Source organism: Dermacentor variabilis, chromosome 7 (genome assembly GCF_050947875.1).
Source record: "Dermacentor variabilis isolate Ectoservices chromosome 7, ASM5094787v1, whole genome shotgun sequence".
Taxonomy (NCBI): Eukaryota; Metazoa; Arthropoda; class Arachnida; order Ixodida; family Ixodidae; genus Dermacentor; species Dermacentor variabilis.
This window is the reverse complement of record NC_134574.1, coordinates 171,999,659-172,019,860: the sequence shown is the minus strand read 5'-3', so window position 1 is coordinate 172,019,860 and position 20,202 is coordinate 171,999,659. Positions and strand designations below refer to the sequence as shown.

Sequence of the window (20,202 nt, the reverse complement as noted above, 5' to 3'; positions counted from 1 at the left end):
GAAAACAGTTGCGAAACTCCCCCTGACAGCTTCACTGTAATTGAAAAGTATACTATCACATCCCAAGGTGGTGGCATCCATGGGTTGGAACTTAAATTGTCTATATAGAAGGCATTCTGGCTTAAAGGGTTTATTGCACTTTCAGTTTTTGAGCTCTTATTAGTGCTTCCAAGGTACGGTGCTATGGCTAAATAAACTTTAAAGAACTAGCTAAAAATCAAATTATGGGGTTTTACGTGCCAAAACCAAGACCTCATCATGAGACACGCCGTTTCTTTCTTCCTTAAGAACTAGCTCATTCAAACAAATGGGACATACTGACGTGAACATGGTCAGTCCTACAACTGTTTCTCAGCATCAAGCTTTGTACAAAAGACCAACTATTGTGCTCATAGGAATAAGGAGACTGATCTTGCTTTGTGCCATAATTAGACGGTAATAAGTATATCCGTCCAGAGGATGTCGATTAAGTGGAGGCCATTGCATGTAAACTAAGTGGAATGACCTAAACCGTGGCAATAATCGAGCCATGCTGTACTCACCCACAACTGCCACTTTGTAGAGAGGCCTGTAGGGCTGCTCATAGCTGTCTCCAGGTGTGAAATCGCCAAGACCAATGGTTGTGAGAGATATGAAGCAGTAGTAAAGTGAGTCTACATAGTCCCACTCTGGCTCAAGGGATGAGAAGATGGCCGCAGGCACCAGGAAGAAGAAGATCACCACCAACAGCTGCAAGGGAACCAGGGCACTGTCATACACAATTGCTGGCCATACATTGACATATAACAAATAATTGGATACAATGGGAGTAAATCTGTTTCTTGCTGATAGCATGTAACGAAAATATGCTTATAATGAATATTGGATATAACAAAGGTATATTCATGTATATGATTTCGTTATAACAAGGTTCGACTGTTTGTGTGCAGATCAGGAGTGCCTTAACCATACAACTACGTGCATAAATCATCTCTAGACAAGCAAGAAATTGACTCACTGTGTTTTTGTGAAAAGATACTCATGTTTGTCTTTCCTGAAAGCGTCCCTCCGTGCAGATGTAACCATTCTTTTCAGACTGTTTATGCTCTTGATGCTTTTCTGTTCTTGTTTCCCTAGTATGTATTGTGGTCGTGCAATAAATGTTTTTGTTTGTAGTCTTTGCTACCTCCAGTCCACTCTTTCATGTCTCATTTTTCTATTGTGATACCATATCAATAAGCACAAATTCAAATTACATAGGGTTTAGATCACCCATTCGTTCGATGACTGTTAATTCAACTTTCCGCTTTATTTGACCATGTTTGAAAGTGCTGATTGAGTGCCGATGCATGTCTATGCAGCATGAAGATCATTTAACAATGGAATGTCAAATGCCAGGTAATTAATATCCGAGAGAACTAATGTGAGCAGTGCAGAACTGCATAGCTAGCTGCTTCATTATGGATTGTCTGTGGAGCAGTTGGTTTTGGTCACAGTAAGCGAGTGACAGTGCAAAAAGATGAGTGAAGTGAGTCAACAAGGCAATCAACACAAACGGGTGCTGACTTTCATGTCAACGTACATATGTGTTGCACCATTGTCTTTCCTCTTGTCCTTTTGCAGTGCTCACCATAGCTGCTCAAACTGAGCACTCCATGTGGCATAGTTACTCTTGCGGTATGCGAGGCAAGAGTGTAGCATCAAAGAACAGTATGCAAGGGAGATATGCAGGGCGGTTTGTGGGCTGTTTGCAGTCACTGAATCAAATGTAGTGGTTTACATTGAGCCACTATATTTCAATGCATCGTTGACGACACATCCGAGATAAACTGGCAGTTATTCCAATAAATCCGGAAACTACAGTAAGCACCAGGACAAAGATATGGTGCATTACCAGTGGCTTGATTTGAGCAGGAACAATAGTGCTATTAATTTTCATGTCTGAGGGAAAAATCAAAAGAAATAGCACTAACAAAAATAGTGATATAAGGCCATTCAGAAATGATATCACAAAAGTTTTTGCCAGTGAAAACGCAGGGCTATAGCCTTGTGACTCTGCTGTATTTTAGTAGTTGCAGAAGCTGATGCCTGTCTATGGTAAAACTTATCCAAGGGCCCATATTTTTATTTATTATTATTTATTATTACCTCAAAGGCCCCCATGTTTAACAGGATGCCTTATGTTCCTTTAACACTTACTGTTCAAACCTTGCTCATAAAGTTAATGTCATATGGGTAATATAATACATCAGGCAGTAGGGAATATAACAGTATTCACCAGAATTGCCAAATGAAAGCATCAAATTCAGTTAGGTTTTGGCTTGGACTAGTTGGTTACGTTCTATACTTGAAAACGTTGCATAAGATACAGAGGAGTGGGTAGACAACACAAGTGCTTGGCTCTTTTGTTGCCTGCTCACTATACCACATCTTTTGCATTGTTTTGTGCAACAAAAATTGCAGTTATCAGTCTGTGTGGAAAGTTTCAACTGTTGTTGACCTCTGATGAGTCTTAGTTGATAACTAAGAGTTGCAGCGGCACAAGGCACCGCTGCAGGAAATAGGAAAGTGTTCATACACCGACAATGAAGAGGTGGAGGACACGGATATTGAATGCCTGGTAGAGGTGCCCAAGGCGCGAGTTGAGAAACTGCAGCATGTAGGTGACAGGGATTAGGAGTCGCTCGACGAAAGCCGACAGCAGGATCAGGGTCAGCGGGATCCCTATCAGCCCATACACGATGCAGAAGATCTTGCCACCCGTGGACAGTGGCGTGATGTTGCCGTAGCCTGCACCATGGCAACATATTGACACCCATAAGCAATTTTGTCCATGCTCTGGGCAGCTAAATCAATTTCAATAAAATGTTAGCCACAACTCTCATGATCACGGAACACCATGGAACTAAGTAAGCTCTATAAGCATTACATTGCGTGCAATTCTGCATCCAAAAATAGCAACTGCATATGTGTGCTCAACATAGTGAATCTTCACTTAGTATGTTTTACATTTAGTTTAGAATGGTGTGCTCATTTCAGTGCATTTAAGAAAAAAGTGCACATTCAAGTACTCAGTGAATGCATTTAAAGAGTGCTAAAATTTCATCCTGTGCCATAGCTGACGGTGTGATAATGAGTAGTAGGTAAGCTACCAGTTACAACATTCGGTTTGTTTGGTCTTAAAAGTGTGTGTTGACTATGCACTCAATACGTTATATGCCCTCCCTGCCCTTTATCGGTGCCACTTGGTGCCTTGCGCATCTGTGTGCATTGAATGAGTGCATCCAAATGCAATACTTCTGATGCTAGTTAATCAGCGTGGTCTGATATGAAAATGGGTCTACCTCAGAAATAACCTGAAGATATCTTCCTCGTGCATAAAATTCTGTGGGGGAAATTTAGGCAATGGCTAGCATTATTTCTCTTTTTGGTGACGCACAGAAATACTGATATGCATCAAAATGACACATAAAAGTAAAGAGGATATTTTTATTCTCCACTTCTTTGGTGGCTGTAAAGAATAGCAATATTACAATAAAAGGTTATCTTCAATTCTGCTCCAGCAACATGTTATGTCAGTTTCACTGCACGCACGTGAGTTGTGCAGCTTACAAGTTGCTTTGCTGCACGTGTAGCAGCAGTGCAACCTAGCAGAGGACCGAGCGAGTCGGGGCGAATGCCAAAATGTTTCTGGGTTCTGCTCCCATGCTCCAAACTTTGGCGTGATGACTTCAGTATACATAATTCTAATGGAAAACGAAACCGAATCTGAGGGCTTTGTGGCATGCAAGTATCAAAGTGACCCTGAAATGATTTTGATGATGTTCTATAAACGTACCAAGTCATTAGAGTAGGTCCTTCTGATCACTAATTGACGCATCTAAGTGCTCTGTGTAAAGTGTGTAATTTAGTATAAAGTTTTAAAAATGCACATCGCTGCCGATCGCAGCACACTGCGCGGCGGAATTTCAAGGCGCCCCTAGCCATATGACGCAAATTACCCATATGACGTCAGTGGGGCGAGCTATCTGATTGGCTGACCAGAACGCATGATCAATAATTTTTCCAACTTTATGGCAAACAAATGATGTTCGTAATAGTTGGAATGTTAGTTAACTTGTTTTTATTAAAAAAGTAACATAAAGGGAATGCACAAGAACAATTTTTCAGTACACTTAAGCACTTCCGACGCACAGCAAGTGTCGTCTGCTTGTGTTACAACGTGCTCCGTCTTTGACGAGAGCTCCGCCGTCAGTGTCGGTCTGTCTTTTCGCGAGCACTACGATTCGACTTTGTTGCGTTGTGGACTGCAAACGTAGCGACTGGCAATATGTCAAGCTGCGACATCGTGTCCCTCTGCAAGCCAGTTGACGAGCGGACTGGCTGCAGCGCATAGGACTGCCGCTATCCGATCGGCGCCAGGATTTGCGCGATTGCGGCCGTCGCTTTACACCGGAAGATTACTAACGCAATAGCGTTTCGCGAGTCCGGTATTAGAGTAAATGCAAGCGCAAAGGGAACAGGGCTTGGCCGTGTCCCCTTGCGTTTCGTTTCATGGTATGAACAGAAGCGCAAACGTGAATGGTCTGCACGGTGCAGCCACCTGGTGGCATAGAGCTCAACCAGACACGGTAGTATAGTAACAAAATGTATCCTTCTTTGCTGCTGGTGTAAATTTTTCACAGGAGTGTAATCGTTAACATTGTTTTTGTTAATGTTTAAAATGTTTTACACTTGGTTAGAGCAATATTAGCTCTTTCTTTAGCTGGTTAAGCTCTGCGCCAATGGGTAGCTGGAACGTGGAGACCGATCAGGCAGCTCACGTACGTCTACGCTAAAGTTCCTTCATCAGCTTGAGTTTATGCCTCCACCGTTTCGTCGAAAGGTTCAGCTAATATGCGGTTACCGGAATACCATACACGTTCGGCGCTGCGACAGAATGCTCGCAACGCACGTTGCTTCGATAGCTCTCGCTTGGGGTCGACGGCCAAGCGGCTAACGGAGAAGTTTCGCGCAGGGGGAGGAGGGAGGGGGGGGGCTCCAAAACAACCGGAAGTGGACGATGTGACGTCGCATCATGACACAGAACCAGTGAAGGCAGAGCTTGGCTAGGGTGGCTCCCTAGCTTGGCGTTGGATTAGTCCCGATCGCTCGGCGAACGAGTTGAGGAGGAAAAGCATGGCTAGGGAGGAGGGTAACTTGTAATTGCTTGTAGCTCCATTAATACGTAACGCTTCACTTAAATTGTGGTGTTAATGTTTTACTGAAGTTGTACCCTACGCGTCTACAAAATTTGTCAGAACCGTTTTAGGGGCCCTTTAAGAGGAAGCTTTAGCTCGGCCCCAACTCTGACGAAGCCTGCTTAGAATACATGTAATACGTACAAACCCTTTTCTGAAATAACACCTGGGCCTATTTTAATGACAATCAGTGTGAAGAAAAAAGTTAAATTCTAAAGACTGTTGGAAGTTAAGTCTTGATTTATAGCTTTGATTTTTTTTACAAGTACTGCCGAAAAGGCATAAGGTTGAAAAAGAAAACGAGATTTATGAATCTGTAACTCTGCACCAAAAATAGATATTACAGTTTTGTAAACTGCATCCGTCAGAACATCCAAAGCAGACGAATTTGATATATTCATTTATATCTCGATCACTTGAATTTGTTACAATGTTTACGAGGGTTTTTCAAAAGTCGTGGTTGTCCGTTTATGTACTATTAGATGCATTTTACAAAATTAAAATATAGTTTTTACTTGCTGAATTACAGTTTTAAACTTCATAGTTTCGTTTTCTGAAGATTTGCAATTTTCAACAATCGTTATAAAATAATTTACGGCTTAAGTAAAAATTACTGCTTCCAACAGTGACTAAATTTTAACAGAGGCAAAGAATTACATAAATTAATTTGCAGCATAAATTACCTTTGAAAAATAACAGCCGAATCATTTCAAGGCAATGACGAAGTGGTTATTTCTGAGGAACAAAAGAGCATGAACGAGAACCAGACAGGAAAGAAGCTGGTGCTGAGAAATTTCAACTGGAAGAAAGCTGAAAAGAAAATTCCAAGACGCACAGCCACAGGTTTAGACGACGTTCTCGTTAGGCTCATTAATGAGCTAGGACCAAAAAGTAAGGAAGCTCCATTGAAAGCAGTAGAAGAAGGCTTACAAGGTAGGTGAATACCAGACATTTGGCGACAAATTAGAATGGATTTAATTTATAAAGGTAACGAGGGGAAAAATTCACTCATACAGGCCGTTGACCACCACATCGGTAATATACTAGGTTAGCAATGCAGGCAATTAAATTAAAACTGCAAGCATGGGCCCAGCAAAATGGCATATTGGGAGAACTCCCGAATATCCGGAGAAGAAAGGAGACCGTTACATATGTGGCTTTTTTAGAGATTACCGGAGCATATGACAAAGTAGACCGCAACATTCTGTGAGATATTCTGGAAGGCAAAGGTGTAGGCACCGACTGTATGCAGATTTTGAGGCATATTTATAAAGAAAATACCGTTTGGGTCGAATAGGAAGGGATGAGGAGCGAGGAGAAATTTGATATCGACAAGGGATGTAACAGGGGTTCCCTCTGTCCCCGCTGCTGTTTATGATGTACATGGTGAGGATGGAAAGGCGCTAGAGGGAAGCAATATTGAGTTTAATGGCTCATACAAACAGGCAGGTACAGTAGTAGAGCAGCAGCTTCCAGGTTTGCTTTGTGCGGACAACATTGTGTTGCTTGTTGGCAAGCAAGGTGATATGCAACGTCTAGCTGATATCTGTGGACAAGAAGGTGAGAATTAAGGATTAAAATTTAGTGTTAAAAATAAAGTTTTATAGTATTAAATGAAAACAGTGAACAGACCATGTTCATACAGTGCCAGGAAAAAACTCTGGTAGAAGAATATAAATATCTTAGTGTATGGATAAACGAAGGCTATAGATATCTGGAGACACAGGAAAAATCAATAATAACAAAAGGGAAAAGAAATGTGGCCATAATGCAACATAGAGCACTATGAGGGTACAATAGGTATGAGGTGTTCTGGCGTTTGTGTAAAGGTGCAATGGTTCCAGTATCTACATATGGAAATGCAGTTGGTATTTGTAGTCAGGGAGACAACCTGGGCTCGATCGCAACCATAGTTCAGCGGGATGCCTCGCATTGGGCACTCACTGCAAGACTACTAATGAAGCTGTGCAGTGCGATATGGACTAGACAAGTTTTGAAGTGATGGATGCTAGAGTAAAATTGATATTGAAGAACGACTGAGGAATATGGAAGAAAGTAAATGTGTTGCGAGAGTGTTCAGATATTTGTACAGGAAAAAATATTCACTCACAGTGGAGGAAAAGAACTAGGAAGCTTATCAGCAAGTATGCGACCGGTACGGTGAGCAACATGGCAACAAAAAATGTCAAACGCAAATTGTGAGAGGCTGAGACAATCTCATGGGTGGCGGCAATGGAAAATAAACCTGCTATGAGTAACTACCTCAAATAAAAAAACGAAATCGGGAAAGAAACAATTTATAATAACTCAAAGGGAAGCTCCTTACTTTACGAAGTGAGATCAGGATGCCTTAGAACACGTAGCTGTAAAGCGAGGTACACCAAGGAAGAGGCGTGTGATTGCTGCGGTAAAGCGATAGGGAAACGGTTGAACATGTTTTATTAGAATGTAAAGATATCTGCCCAGTTGTCGGTTTAGGCTCCCCTGGTCTCCTTGAAGCCCTTAGGTTCAGCAAGAGCAGGGGAAACTAAACATGTCCGCAATAGAGATTAATAAGAGGCAGTTGGATGATTGGTGGCGGAAAAGTAGGGTGTTGTGGCTAGAGTGGCGTTCAGAGCATGGCATCCACCAAGCCCATCGACTACTATATCAGGTTGTAGAAAATGAAGGAAAATGGTTTATTAGCTTAGTCAGACTGCTCCAGTACAGAAGCCCACTCCATGAAGGAGCAAGTTAAACGTCTCAGTTAACATTAGGACCCTCTGTCCTCACTCTCTAAAAGTCTCTGCTGTTAATCCTGTCGTTATCTTTAGGCAAGTGGAGTAGGGAATCTGGACTGTCCAGCAACAAATCGCACTGCTGGATTTCGTGGCGATACCGCACCCATGCTCGCAAAAACCAGCCGTAACTCTGCCTCCGAAGAGACTGGCTTAGAATCTGTGGCAAGAAAGCAATCGGCGACATCCAATTCGTCGTCGTTATCCCCCTCCTTTTCATCCTTTGCTCAGGCTTCCAGGTAATGGTGGGGTGAGCGCCTTTCATGGGACCCTTTAACAGTCGGTGTGCATGCTGCGTTGACGCCTGGATAGGAGGGGTGGTGGTTCGACACGTGGCAAACGTCCAATTAACACCTTTGTGATTTTGAGATGTAACAAGGGAGGCCACAAACAACAGAGGCATACGCATAGACCGAAGGTGTACAAAAATAGAGTTCCCAGTAATTAGTCAAAAAGTTTCATGCAGGGAATTTTTTGTGTGTGTGCTTTCTCAAAATATAGGTAGGACATTAGGCAAAATAAGAACAAGAGCTTGGTGGTGCAACCCACCACCCTGTTTCAAAAAGCACACCCACCCATTCACCCATCCAAGAAAGCGTAGTTCAGACCCAAACATACCTAGCAATAACAGAGAAGCCTGAGAGGTCAAAATGTAGCATAGAAAACTTCTACTGGAAAAAGCAGAAGAAAATGTCCTTAATAACACTGCCGCAGGACCCGATGAAACCACAAAACAGCTAATTAGAAACTACAGCCCAAAGAGCAAGGGCCCTGCTGACTAATGCCATTGAGCAAGTGATTAGAACGAAGAAAATTCCTGTTGGATGGCGTGAAAGCAAGATGAACTTCATCTACAACGGCAAAGGTCATGAGGATAAGAGAAGCTCGTACAGGCCAGTTACAGTAACATGTGTGATATATACAGAATGTCCCAACTATCACGCACCAAAATGTAAAATATATGCAAATGCCACCAAGCTGCACAGAACCAAGGTAATGGTATTTGCCGTTACATGGAGCTAATCAGTTTATTTTTTGCATTCTGTCTAATTACCTAATTAGTCTTAATTATTCAACTTCCCAAATACTATAATTCAATGATAAGTGTCGATGAGAAAATTGTAGGGCAACACGAAAAACTCCCGATGCAGCTTTCTGTTGCTCTACCATTCTATATGATTTCCCTCTGGACGGTTGAATGTTAGTAAAAACGTAAGCGTTGCAGTTTCTGCAATGCTTTTGCGGGGAGTCACGGATAATAACAGTAGTCAAGAGGATATTCTGGCGACACCCATTCGCTACAGCCAATTCACTGTCTTGGTTTCTCTCACTTTCATTCTGATGACTCCCGGTTGTCTATTTACACTTTCAATTACCTTGTACCGTATTTACACGATTGTAAGTCGACTCGAATGTAAGTCGACCCCCCCATATCGCTTGACCGAAAAAAAAAAAAAACCGAGGGCGCATTCGATAACGAAAATTTATTAGTATGTAATTGGACTACTCGTCTTCACTAGTGCTGCCATCGTCATCGTTGCTGCGGTCCCACAGCGCGTCGTGGTTCAGCGAAATTTCAAATTTGGTAAACGACCGCACCAGGACATCTTGCAGAACAGCAGCCCACGCCAAATGCACCCAACCACACGCAGCCGTCAGGGAGGCTCTTTTGACAGGTCCGGTTGGCGTAATTTCGCAGTCTTCTGCCGCCAGCCACTCGTTGTACTCACGGCGGAGCAGAACCTTAAAATTAAGGCGGAGGTCCGGGCTTATTTCATGACCACGTCGCACTTCACTGGCAGGGACCGATCATGCATTTCAGCGACGTACGCCGCAAGCTTAGCCTACAGCTCCGGAAAGCGTCCATACTTCGGCACGTGGGAAATTTCTCACTTGCCGTCACATAGGTGAAAATTTTGCTTCGCTGCAGTCGCCACTCTCGCACCACCCGTTTAGAAACATCGAAATTGCGGCCCGCTGCGCAGTGATTTGTTTCTTCGGCGTAAAGGATGGCAGCCCTCTTGAACGCTGCTGTGAACGAGTGCCGAAAGATTAGTGGGCCTGCAGCACTCATGACATAGAGAAAGAAATTTCAACAAGAGCGGACACTCCCATAGAGCCCAGCGGCCGAATTGACTGTAGCACACCAAGCGGATGTTGTTGACTCCTTCCGGTTTCGGTTTTGGGCGCGCGCGTTTTGAACACCAGTTGGTACACGCCGCGCCGGCTCCGCTGCTCGGCGCGGCATTTTTTTTTTTTCGCTTCTGCTGAACCTCGCGTGGCCTTGGCGTGGAATCTCTTCATTATTACGTAGAAATGATTGCGATTGACCTTTACAAGACTGCACCGAATCTGTCAGGTGCAATTTCATAAAGAAAACGAAAGACGTCTTCTGAAATGATGAAATGTTTATTTTGCTCTATATAAATGCTCGTTCCGGGCTTCTGCATTCATCGAAAGTTGTGGCACCAGGTAAGCAGCAGTCGTTGCCGTACGATGCTCCACCGGATCCCATCAGCTGAAAGTAAATTACAAGCATGTATCATTTTGGCATATTGACCTAACAGGAGTATTTCGTGTAGAGGCGAAACGTGCGTAAGTGGTGAATGAGCGGCATTACAAATAAATTCACTTTTACGTACATTTCGCAGCAAAGACTCCTCCGAAACAATGCCATAAAATCTGAACATCCGCTTTTCAAGCACCCCTCCTTTCCCTGGCATTATTTCCTGCACTTTAAGTGCACAAATACACGGGTGACTGCGCGTTTCCAAAACAACTTGGCCTCAGTCGACACGATGGTACGCGAAGTACACACACAGGCTCAGCCAGACCATGTTACACGCTCGCAGAATGCCTTCTAATCGCACTCAAGTCAGACTCGTGGGTGCAAAGCCTGTTTTCAGTCGCTCATAATACGTAAATGTCATGTTCTTGAGCTCCTCCGTGTTATCTTTTACGCGTCCTGCCGGCGCATGCAACACTCCCGTGTTGTCACTCTCGGCAATCGCTCGTCGCGTTTTCGAGAAGCGTGAGTACCGAAATAAGGTATATCTTGTTGCAGGGCTATAAAATGCGTCACAAACTTGTCCCACTAAAATTCAGTACACGCAAAACTAACTCACTATGGCCGGCTTGCTTTTTTGCTAACATCTTCACAACCCCAGGCGCGGCGAGCAAGCCTTAAGATATCCCAAAAAGTTACCAGATAAATTACAATACTTTTTCGGGTCAGAGAATGCGTCACGAACTTCTACCAGTAAGATTCAGTACACGCGAAACTGCGGCACACAGCCGAGCTGCTTTTCGCTAACTGCGTCAATAAGCCGGGCGCGGCAACCGTGCTTCTAAACTACCCCAAATATAACGACGCTAGTTACAATAATGTTGGGGGCCACAGAATGTGCGAAAACTTGTCTGTCTTAGGCGCTACGACGCAGTACACGCATGTACTAAACGCGCAGATGCCTCACACGGCCGAGCCGGTTTTCGCTTACTGCGTCAATAAGCCGGGCGCGGCAAGCGTGCCCAAAACCTACCGAAATAAGTTACAGTAATGTTGGGGCTCATAGAAAGCGTCGCAAACATCTCCCAGGACGAGGCATTAACTCAAATTAACTGCGCCAGGACGGCGGAGCTGTTTTTCGCTAACTGCGCCACTCGAACTAAGCCTAAATGTGCTTAAAATGCGCCGCACACTGTCAAACACAATTTCTCACCTTGCCGTAGTCCAGTAGTGCAGTGGTGCCGTGTCGAAATGCAGACGATACGCAAGAAAACCATAGAGAAGGCCGGGAGCCCAAAAACATGGGCTATATCCAAAACAGACGGGTCGCCGAGCACGCGAGCTTCGCACGTACGGCCGGCCTCGCTCACTCCTGCGGCTTGTCTGGCGCATGACGTATGCACGCGCGTCTGGCGTGCCGCTAGCTTGTTGCTAGGCAACGCAACAAAAAGTTGCAAAAATTAAGTTCATTGACACGCAAAACTTTTTCACTTTTAGTGGGAAAAAATAAAAAAAATAAAACGTTGTCTGGAAGTTTATTTCACATTCTTTTTTTTTCTGATGCTCGCGTCAACTAACGGATGTTGTTGAAACTAGGCGTGACGTCTTTCCTGTTGCCAGTTTTTGAAGAGTGTCCCCTCTTGTTGAATTTCTTTCTCTATGCTCATGACGACTGGGGAAGCGTAGAAGTAGCACGTAGCCGAAGTGGAGCGCGTCAAGAAGTTAGTCAAACCAATACCAATGCCTTTAAACAGAGAAAGAAACCTGCGAGCGGTGTCTGCTCTTCCATGAACTACCGATACTCCCCGCAAGCAGGGTTGCCGTTGGGAATTTTTCAAAAAGAGCCAGAACTGAGGCTAAAAGTAGCCAAAAGTAGCCACGCCACCTGGTCTTGGCGCCAAATTTGTAGCCAAGTAGAAAAGTGCCATTATTATAAGCAACTTTTATTAATGAACAATAAATAATATCATTTTGAATCAACACAAGGACACAGAGTAAATAAAGAGCAAGGAAATTTGGTTCTCTTGCTTGGCCTTCAAGCATCAGGTACGTTGCAAATAAATAAAAGTTCAGTCCGCGTAGTTTATCTAGAGTAGATAGTGTTCATGCCGGAGTAATTTTGGCACATTCTATTCAACAACTCAGCAGGAACGTCAAACGATGATGCTGTTTTTTCTTGAAGTCGTAGCCCAAATTTGATTCGCAGAATCGCCATGAGCAAGTCCAGCTTCATTTTGTTACGGATCTCTGTTTTCGTCAAGTTCACGCAAGAGAACACGCGCTCTGCATCAGCGTTAGAAATTGGAAGGGTCAAAATTTTCAGTGCTCCTTGCGCCAGGTGTTGAAAAGGGCATTCGCCGCAAGGGTCCTTGTACGATGCCGCTGCGTGCCAGAAAGTCAAACATGATGCGCGATCAAGTGCACCGCTAACACTCTGCAGCTGGCGTATTTCAGACTCCAGTTCGATTGAGGAACATCCAAAAAAATGCGACGGTAGCTTCATTATGCATTCACGGCTCTTAGCACTTTCTATGCCATCGGGATTTATGGCACACAGTCTTCGAAGTGCAGAGGAGGCATTTGGAAGTCGCTGCTGCAGTCCCATCGCCATTTGCCTCAAGAATTGGAAACAGCGCTCCCTCACGGCCCGTTGGTCTTCAATAGGGACTAGTGAAATCTTCTCTCTGAAGACGTCACCTAGGTCCACTACCTCTGGTTGCAGGAAAATCGACTTCATTTTTGCCAGGTCTAGCGACAGCAGACTTGCCGTTGTGTTGTGCCTCAAAACTGATGGATTCAAAATCCGCCTAAGAATTTCCAAATACAAATTTTCTAGCTCTTGGAAGACAACCAGTGGGTCAGTTGTGTTTGTTTGGAACATTTTGTTCACTAGCCTAACGTTACGGAGAACTGAGGCAAGAAACACGAGGTAAACATAATTTTTTCTGTCTCGATACATCTCTCGTAAAATGCGCACGTTGTAGCTGCGATCTTCTGCTTTCTCAAAAAACTCTTCGAGAGACTGGTACTGCGCCAAAATTCTTTCTGTAGAGTCTGCAATAGCAAGCCATCTCGTCTGCGAAAGCGACAGAATCTTGGGCGGTGGATTTGCACTTTCATCTTCCACTGTCATACTGGCATACAGTCTCTTATAAGCATCTTGCCGGCAGCTGCTGTGTGCAAAGTAGTTGTAGGTTTCTCGCACTAAGTGCTCAACCGCAGAAGGAATCGCCTCCATCGACTTGGATGCCATAAGGTCCAGGCTGTGGCAAGAGCATTTGATCAGAATCAAGTCTTTGTTGTCCTCACTAAGACGACTGAACAGAGAATTGTGTTTGCCGCACATGGCATTTGCACCATCGGTGCAGAGTCCGAGACAGTTCTTGATCGATAGGCCGTGCTTGCCCAACGTCTTCAATACCGTGTCGTGAAGCGTTTCTGCCGTTCCATCAGACAGCTCTACGAGATCAAGAAGGGTGGTTGCAATCCTGTTTTCTTCTAAACTCAGAAACCGCACAACCATGCAAAGTTGCTTTGTCGTGGATACATCGGTTGATTCATCCACCATTAGAGAATAGCTGGAGCCGTTCAGTTGTTTGTCCATGTTTTCCGTGAAGTACGGGAAGAGAACATTCGTAATTATAGCCGTGCACTTCGTTCTGTGCAGATCAAAATCATTGAATTCGGAATGCAGAATCTCACCAAGTTCGTCGACAGCATTTATGGAAGTGTGCACTGCAGTGTACAAGGCGATCCTTAACTCTCGGCGAGCCTTTTCATAGTACGTTCGACTCGAAGACGCTAGAAGCTGCGGCAGTTTTTGTTGCGAACTTGGGATTACTGCGCACTCGCGGTGCTTTTTGGTTTCTGCGTGCTTCAACAGATCACTGTAGTGGGGTCGAATGTTGCAATTGCAGTACTTGCAGTGAGCAGTCGTTCCGCCGTCACGTGACGAAATCCATCCTGTAACGCATGGTAATATGCATATTAGATACTAAGCGGCATGCGACTAAACGCCTAAAGAATAGCTTCCGTTTTGCTTACCGCTCAGTTTCTTGTCCTTTCTCCATTCTTCTCGAAACGTGCGCTTTGCTCTTGCGTCTTTTCCCATGGTAGACGCCGGTGTCGGCAAGCCGAAGGCACAAAAACAGAAGCTTTGTCGCCTTGGGGTACACAAGTGTTATTTCACCTGTACTGCTCGTTCCTCTCTGGTGTCATGCCGTGCACACGGCTGCACCTAAACGCATGGTTTCGGATGCATGACCCTAACGGAGAAAGTACTCTAGATTAGTGTTATTTTCTCCAGATGGAGCGCAGCGTCCTTGCGGCCTTTGCTTCGCCGTGCGCTAGAATTAGCGTTATTTTCTCCAGATGGTGCGCAACGTCCTCACGGGCTTTGCTTCGACGTGCGCCCATCACCCAGAGTCCGTGCGTCTGCGCACCCGCGTCTGCTAGTTGGTCTCTATGTGCGCACCGCCGGCGGAGAGAATATATGCGTACAGGACGCGCGCGCTATGGCGCGCGCGCGTCAAGGCGACCGGAACAGCCATGAGGAGAGCAAAGCTTTAAAAATAATTGTTCTTCTTTGTTCTTGCTTGCTATGGTATATGCAATTGCAAAAAAAAATGGCTAGTGAATGCGCCAAAATAGAAGTTCAAAGTAGCCAGAAAGTAGCCAAGGAGCCAACGTGAAATTTTCATCGCCAGACGGGGTCGAAAAGTAGCCAATTTGGCGCAAAGTAGCCACCAACGGCAACCCTGCCCGCAAGCGCCGCCGTTCTGAGGGTGCCGCCGCAAATGGGAACAGCGGCGCTTTTATTAACTATCGACACCCCCCCCCCCCCCCCCCCTTGAGTATTGCATGCACTGTAAGACTCTCAAAAATGTTGAAAAACCCTTCCGAAAAGCGAACAAACACGCGGGATAGCGAAAAGATACGGGTAGGGCCATAGAGCAAACATAAAATTGTAACTACATTGTAGCTCTCGTTGGTATGGCTTTTTTTGGCGGGGCCATGTTTTGGTTTCGGTTGTAAGTCGACCCCCCAACTTCAGACTTTCAAATTTTAAAAAAGGGGTCGACTTACAATCGTGTAAATACGGTACTTGGTTGCCAGCTTTCTTGACCTCTTCTTCCTTTCTGTGTCCACGTTTTGCAGGTACCGATTCTTGTGCACTTCAGCCACCCATTCATTTTGATCCTTGTTTCTGAGTTTTCAAAACTAATTTTCCTCTGCGCTTCTCTGACTTCAAACGAGGTCCAACCGATGCCACCTTGCACTACCTCATTTGTGGTTTTGCTATGGGCTCCAAAATCCAACCGGCCCACTAATCTTTGGTGAACTTCCAGCCTAGACAAGATATCCGATTTTAAGCGCAGAATGGCATTTGCAAATGTTAGCGCTGGCACCATTACTCCTTTTCAGATTCCAAGCACCATCTCATATTTATTGTAGCCCCAAAGTGCTCTACATTTAATTATTGCTACATTCTGCTTACCCTTTATTTTCAAATTATCTTGACGGGTGTTCGAGTAAGTCTTTCCTTCGTTTATGTATATGCCAAGCTATTTATATTGCTTGACTATGGGTATGACTTGCTGTTGAATTGACACCGCGTAATTACTCTTCTCTTCATTGAAGATCATAATTGCAGATTTCTCTGTGCTAAACTTAAGAGAAAGCTTTAGCTCGGGCCCAACTCCGATGCGGCCTATTCAAATACATGTAAAACTCAAGAACGCTTTTCTGAGAAGTCCTGGACTGATCCTAATAAAATTTGTTGCATTTGAGAGAGATGGTTAAATTCTAGTGTCTATTGGAAGTGGAATTTCGATTTTAGGGCCTGCATTTTGATAAAAGAATTTTGAAGAATTCGAAAGTTCGAAAAATATAGGTGCTCAAAGTATAAAGTAATAGCTATGCACCAAGAACACATATCAGGGTTCTGTCAACAGCATCCATTAGATCATTCAATACAGACAAATTAAATATGTCAAATTATATTTTATGTGAATCTGTTACTTCGTGTACAAAGGTTCTGCAAAAGCTGTATTTCCATATTGCTGATTTTTTTTAGATTCATATGTAACATATCAATTTTGTCTTTTTTATATGTACTATCAGATTCAATTCACAGAATTGAGATATAATGTTTCCTTGTTAAGTTACAGAGTTGCAAACCTGATAGTTTTGTTTTCTGAAAATTTTCAATTTTTGCAAACTTTTAATAAGAAATTGACGACCTACATAAAAATTCAAAAGCAACAGTCATTAGATTTTAAGTTTTTTTTTTAAATGCAACAAAACCTCGTCAAACTTGGTGCAGTGGTTGTCGAGAAAAACTAATTCTCCTTTTACATGTATTTATATAGCAGCACTCGTGCTAAAGCTTCCTCTTAAGGCCTAAATTCGTTGCTACGTCGCCACACATATTCGCAAGTGTCTGTAAATCTCTTGCATTGTCCGCTAGTAGCACTACGTCATCCACATACATCAATCCGGGGACCTTCCGTTGCACCATTTGTCCATAACGAATGTATTGATAAATCTGGATGGATGGATATTATGAGCGTCCCCTTTGGAACGGGGCGGCGGGTTGGCCCACCAAGCTCTTGTTGTTTTATTGCCATATGTTCTACTTATGTTAAAAAAGAAAAGGAAGAAAAAACCCACCTCGAATTCCTATAACCAAAGTTTCTACATCAACCCTTATTGTGAACTTTGTTTTTGTATGCCTCCATTGTTTTTTGTTGTTTCCCTACTTTTGTTCCACCAATCTTCCAATCGCCTCTTACTAATCTCTGCTGCGGACATATTTGCTTTCCCCCTGCTCTCGCTGAACTAAAAGGCTTTAAAGAGGCCAGTGATTCCTAAATCGACCGCTGGGCAGTTATCTTCGCATTCTAATAAAACATGCTCTATCGTTCCCCTAGCTTTACCGTAGCAAGCACATGCTTCTTCCTTCTTATATCTTGCTTTATAAGTGCATGTTCCGACTTCTGAGGCATCCTTATCTCGCTTCGAAAAATAATCAGCTTCCCTTTGAGTTACCATAAATTGTTTCTTTCGTGATTTTTTTTCCTCTTAAGTAGTTACTCATGGCAGGTTTCTTTTCCATTGCGGCCACCCATGAGATTATCTCTGCCTCTCTGACTTTGCGCTTGATGTTCTTTGTTGCTGTTGCTCACCATAAAGGCTGCATACTTGCTGGAAAGCTTCCTAGTTCTTTTCCTCCACTGTGAATCAATGTTTATTCTGCACAAATGGCTGAACACACTCCCAGCCCATTTACTTTCTTTCATATTCCTCTGTCGTTCTTCATAATTAATTTTACAGTGAGCTTCCCTCACTTCAAAACTTGCCCAGCCGATATCACCCTGCACAGGTTCATTTGTTGTCATCCCGTGAGCGCCCAATGTGTGACGTCCCACTGACCTTTGGTTGACATCAAGTCCTGATTGTACCCCTGATTTCAAGCAAACAAGCACATTTCCAAATCTAAATCCTGGAACCATTACACCTTTCCACGTACCCCGGAACACCTCGTGCCTATTGTATCCCCTATTGTATGTGTTTTATTATGGTCGCATTTCTCTTCCCCTTTACTGTTATTGCCATTTCCTCTGTTTCCATATATATATTGCCTTCATTTATCCATATACCAAGGTATGTACACGGTCGTCCACTTCCAATTTGAACACGGCTCCGGGCGGCCGGCGAGGCCGGTGTAAAGTCCCTTGATAATTTGAAAGTAACGACACTCTTTGAAGTCTACCGCCACCGCACGACCTCCTCACCTCCTCCTTGCCCCTTGTGCGTTCCCCCCGCGGTAACCAGTTTTGCCCCTGTTTTTTCTGCACGCCGATTGGTCTACCTGCCGTTGCCCTTGGAAACGCGCGTATCTTGGGTTTTGCTTGTGTTTTTCTTTTTCGTTGGCGCCATTTTCCTCCTGAGCACTGCTGGCTCGGCGCTTTAGCTCGGCGTAGCGAACGTTGTACGCCGTGTTTCCTGCTCTCTGTTCTAGCGTTATGCCGGGCTGTTGCACATATAACTGCAGCAAGAAGCCTCAAGATGGCTATGCCGTTTTTATGATACCACAAGGAAAGCGTGACCGCTTGCGCAGGAAGCAGTGGCTGCGTGACATTGGCCGAAAGAACTTTATTCCGACAAAGAACAGCGTTGTTTGCGAGCTGAGGTGTCTTTCTTAGAGCTCGTAGCACAGCATCCCGTAATTCTGCATTTCTTTTTCGTTCTTCCGGCCTGCTCACCAGCGCTTTTGTTGCGGTTGTCCTCAGTATGCTTAATATTACACTCGCACGTTGCTAACTGTGGTTATTCAGTCGGAAGTGCAGCATTATAGATTCTGCTTTGCGCCCTGAAAAAATTAGTGGCAAATATACCCGTATATTGCAGGTGATAAACGTTAGCTAGTCAACATTGAGTTGTTTTTTTTTTGTTTTAAGCCGAAAGCCTTTAGATCTCTATATTTCAAGGTCGCGTTGTAAACTGGAAGTATAACGTGACCCAAGGAAGGCCAGAGGTGACCCAAATCACGTCCACCCCTGTATAAGAGAATGATATCATTCTCACTAATGATTCATTAATTGGGTAATATTACCCAATGAGTGAATCATAAGTGATTGACATAAGGTGGATTAGGGAGGAATAATGTGATTAGAGAGTATTAAAGAAGATAAAGGTGGATTAGAGTGCGTTAAGAAGGATTAAGATGCATGAATAAAGATTAAGGTGGGTGGAGGAGGATTAAGGCGGATTATGGTGGATTACGGTGAAGGGTTGATGAAAGGGTATTAGGACTGATTAGGGTGGAATAGGGTGCATGAACTAGGATTAGGGAGGATTATGGTGGATAAAGTAAGATTAAGGTCCATTAATGTGGATTAAGGTGAATTAGGGTTGATAAAGTGGGATTAAGACCGATTAGGTTGGATTAGTGTAGATTAAGGTGGATTAGGGTGTATTAAGGTAGATTGGGACTATTAGGCAGGATAACGTTGGACTAAGGTGTATGAATAAGGATTAAGGTGAATGGAGGATTAAGGTGGATTATGATGGATGCGGATTGATAAAGGAGAATTAAGACCGTATATGGTAGGCTAAGGTGCATTAGGGGCGATGTACGTTGATTAGGCTGTATTAAGGTGGATTGGGAGTACTAAGCTGGATTAAGGTGGATTAAGGAGCATTAAGCTGGATTAGGGTGGACTAAGGTGAATTAGGGTTCATTGAGTATTAAGACCGATTAGACTACCACAATCCTCCTAATGCACATTAATCCGCCGAATCCACATTAATCTACCTTAATCCTCCTTCATTCACTTTATTCCACCATAATCCACGAGAGTCCTCCTTAATGCACCCTAATCAACCTTCATCGACCTTAATCTACTATAACCCTCTTTAATGCACTTTAATCCTCCTTAATCAACCTTACTGCTTCCTCATTCACTTTAATCCACCCTAATCCACTATAATCGTCCTTAATTCACCTTAATCCACATTCATTTACGTTAGTCCACCCTAATCCTCCTTAATCCACCCTTATCCTCCTTCATTCACTTTAATTCACTTTAGCCCACCATAACCCATAATGCACCTTGATCCTTCTTAATCCACCCTCATCCTCCTTCATGCACTTTAATCCACCCTAATCCACTATAATCGTCCTTAATGCACCTCA

General features: G+C 43.8%; 1 protein-coding gene across 2 annotated transcripts in view; it reads right to left on the bottom strand.

Moving 5' to 3' along the window:
- LOC142588493 (potassium channel subfamily K member 1-like) overlaps window positions 1–20,202 on the bottom strand; it is a 123,365-nt gene that overhangs the window by 16,909 nt on the left and 86,254 nt on the right. For both annotated transcript variants that reach the window (XM_075700304.1, XM_075700305.1), the window contains exons 3-4: window positions 2,558–2,769; window positions 543–729 (exon numbers count right to left, since the gene is read on the bottom strand). In XM_075700304.1, the coding sequence (XP_075556419.1) occupies window positions 543–729; window positions 2,558–2,769 (399 nt within the window). The remainder of the gene's footprint in view (window positions 1–542; window positions 730–2,557; window positions 2,770–20,202) is intronic.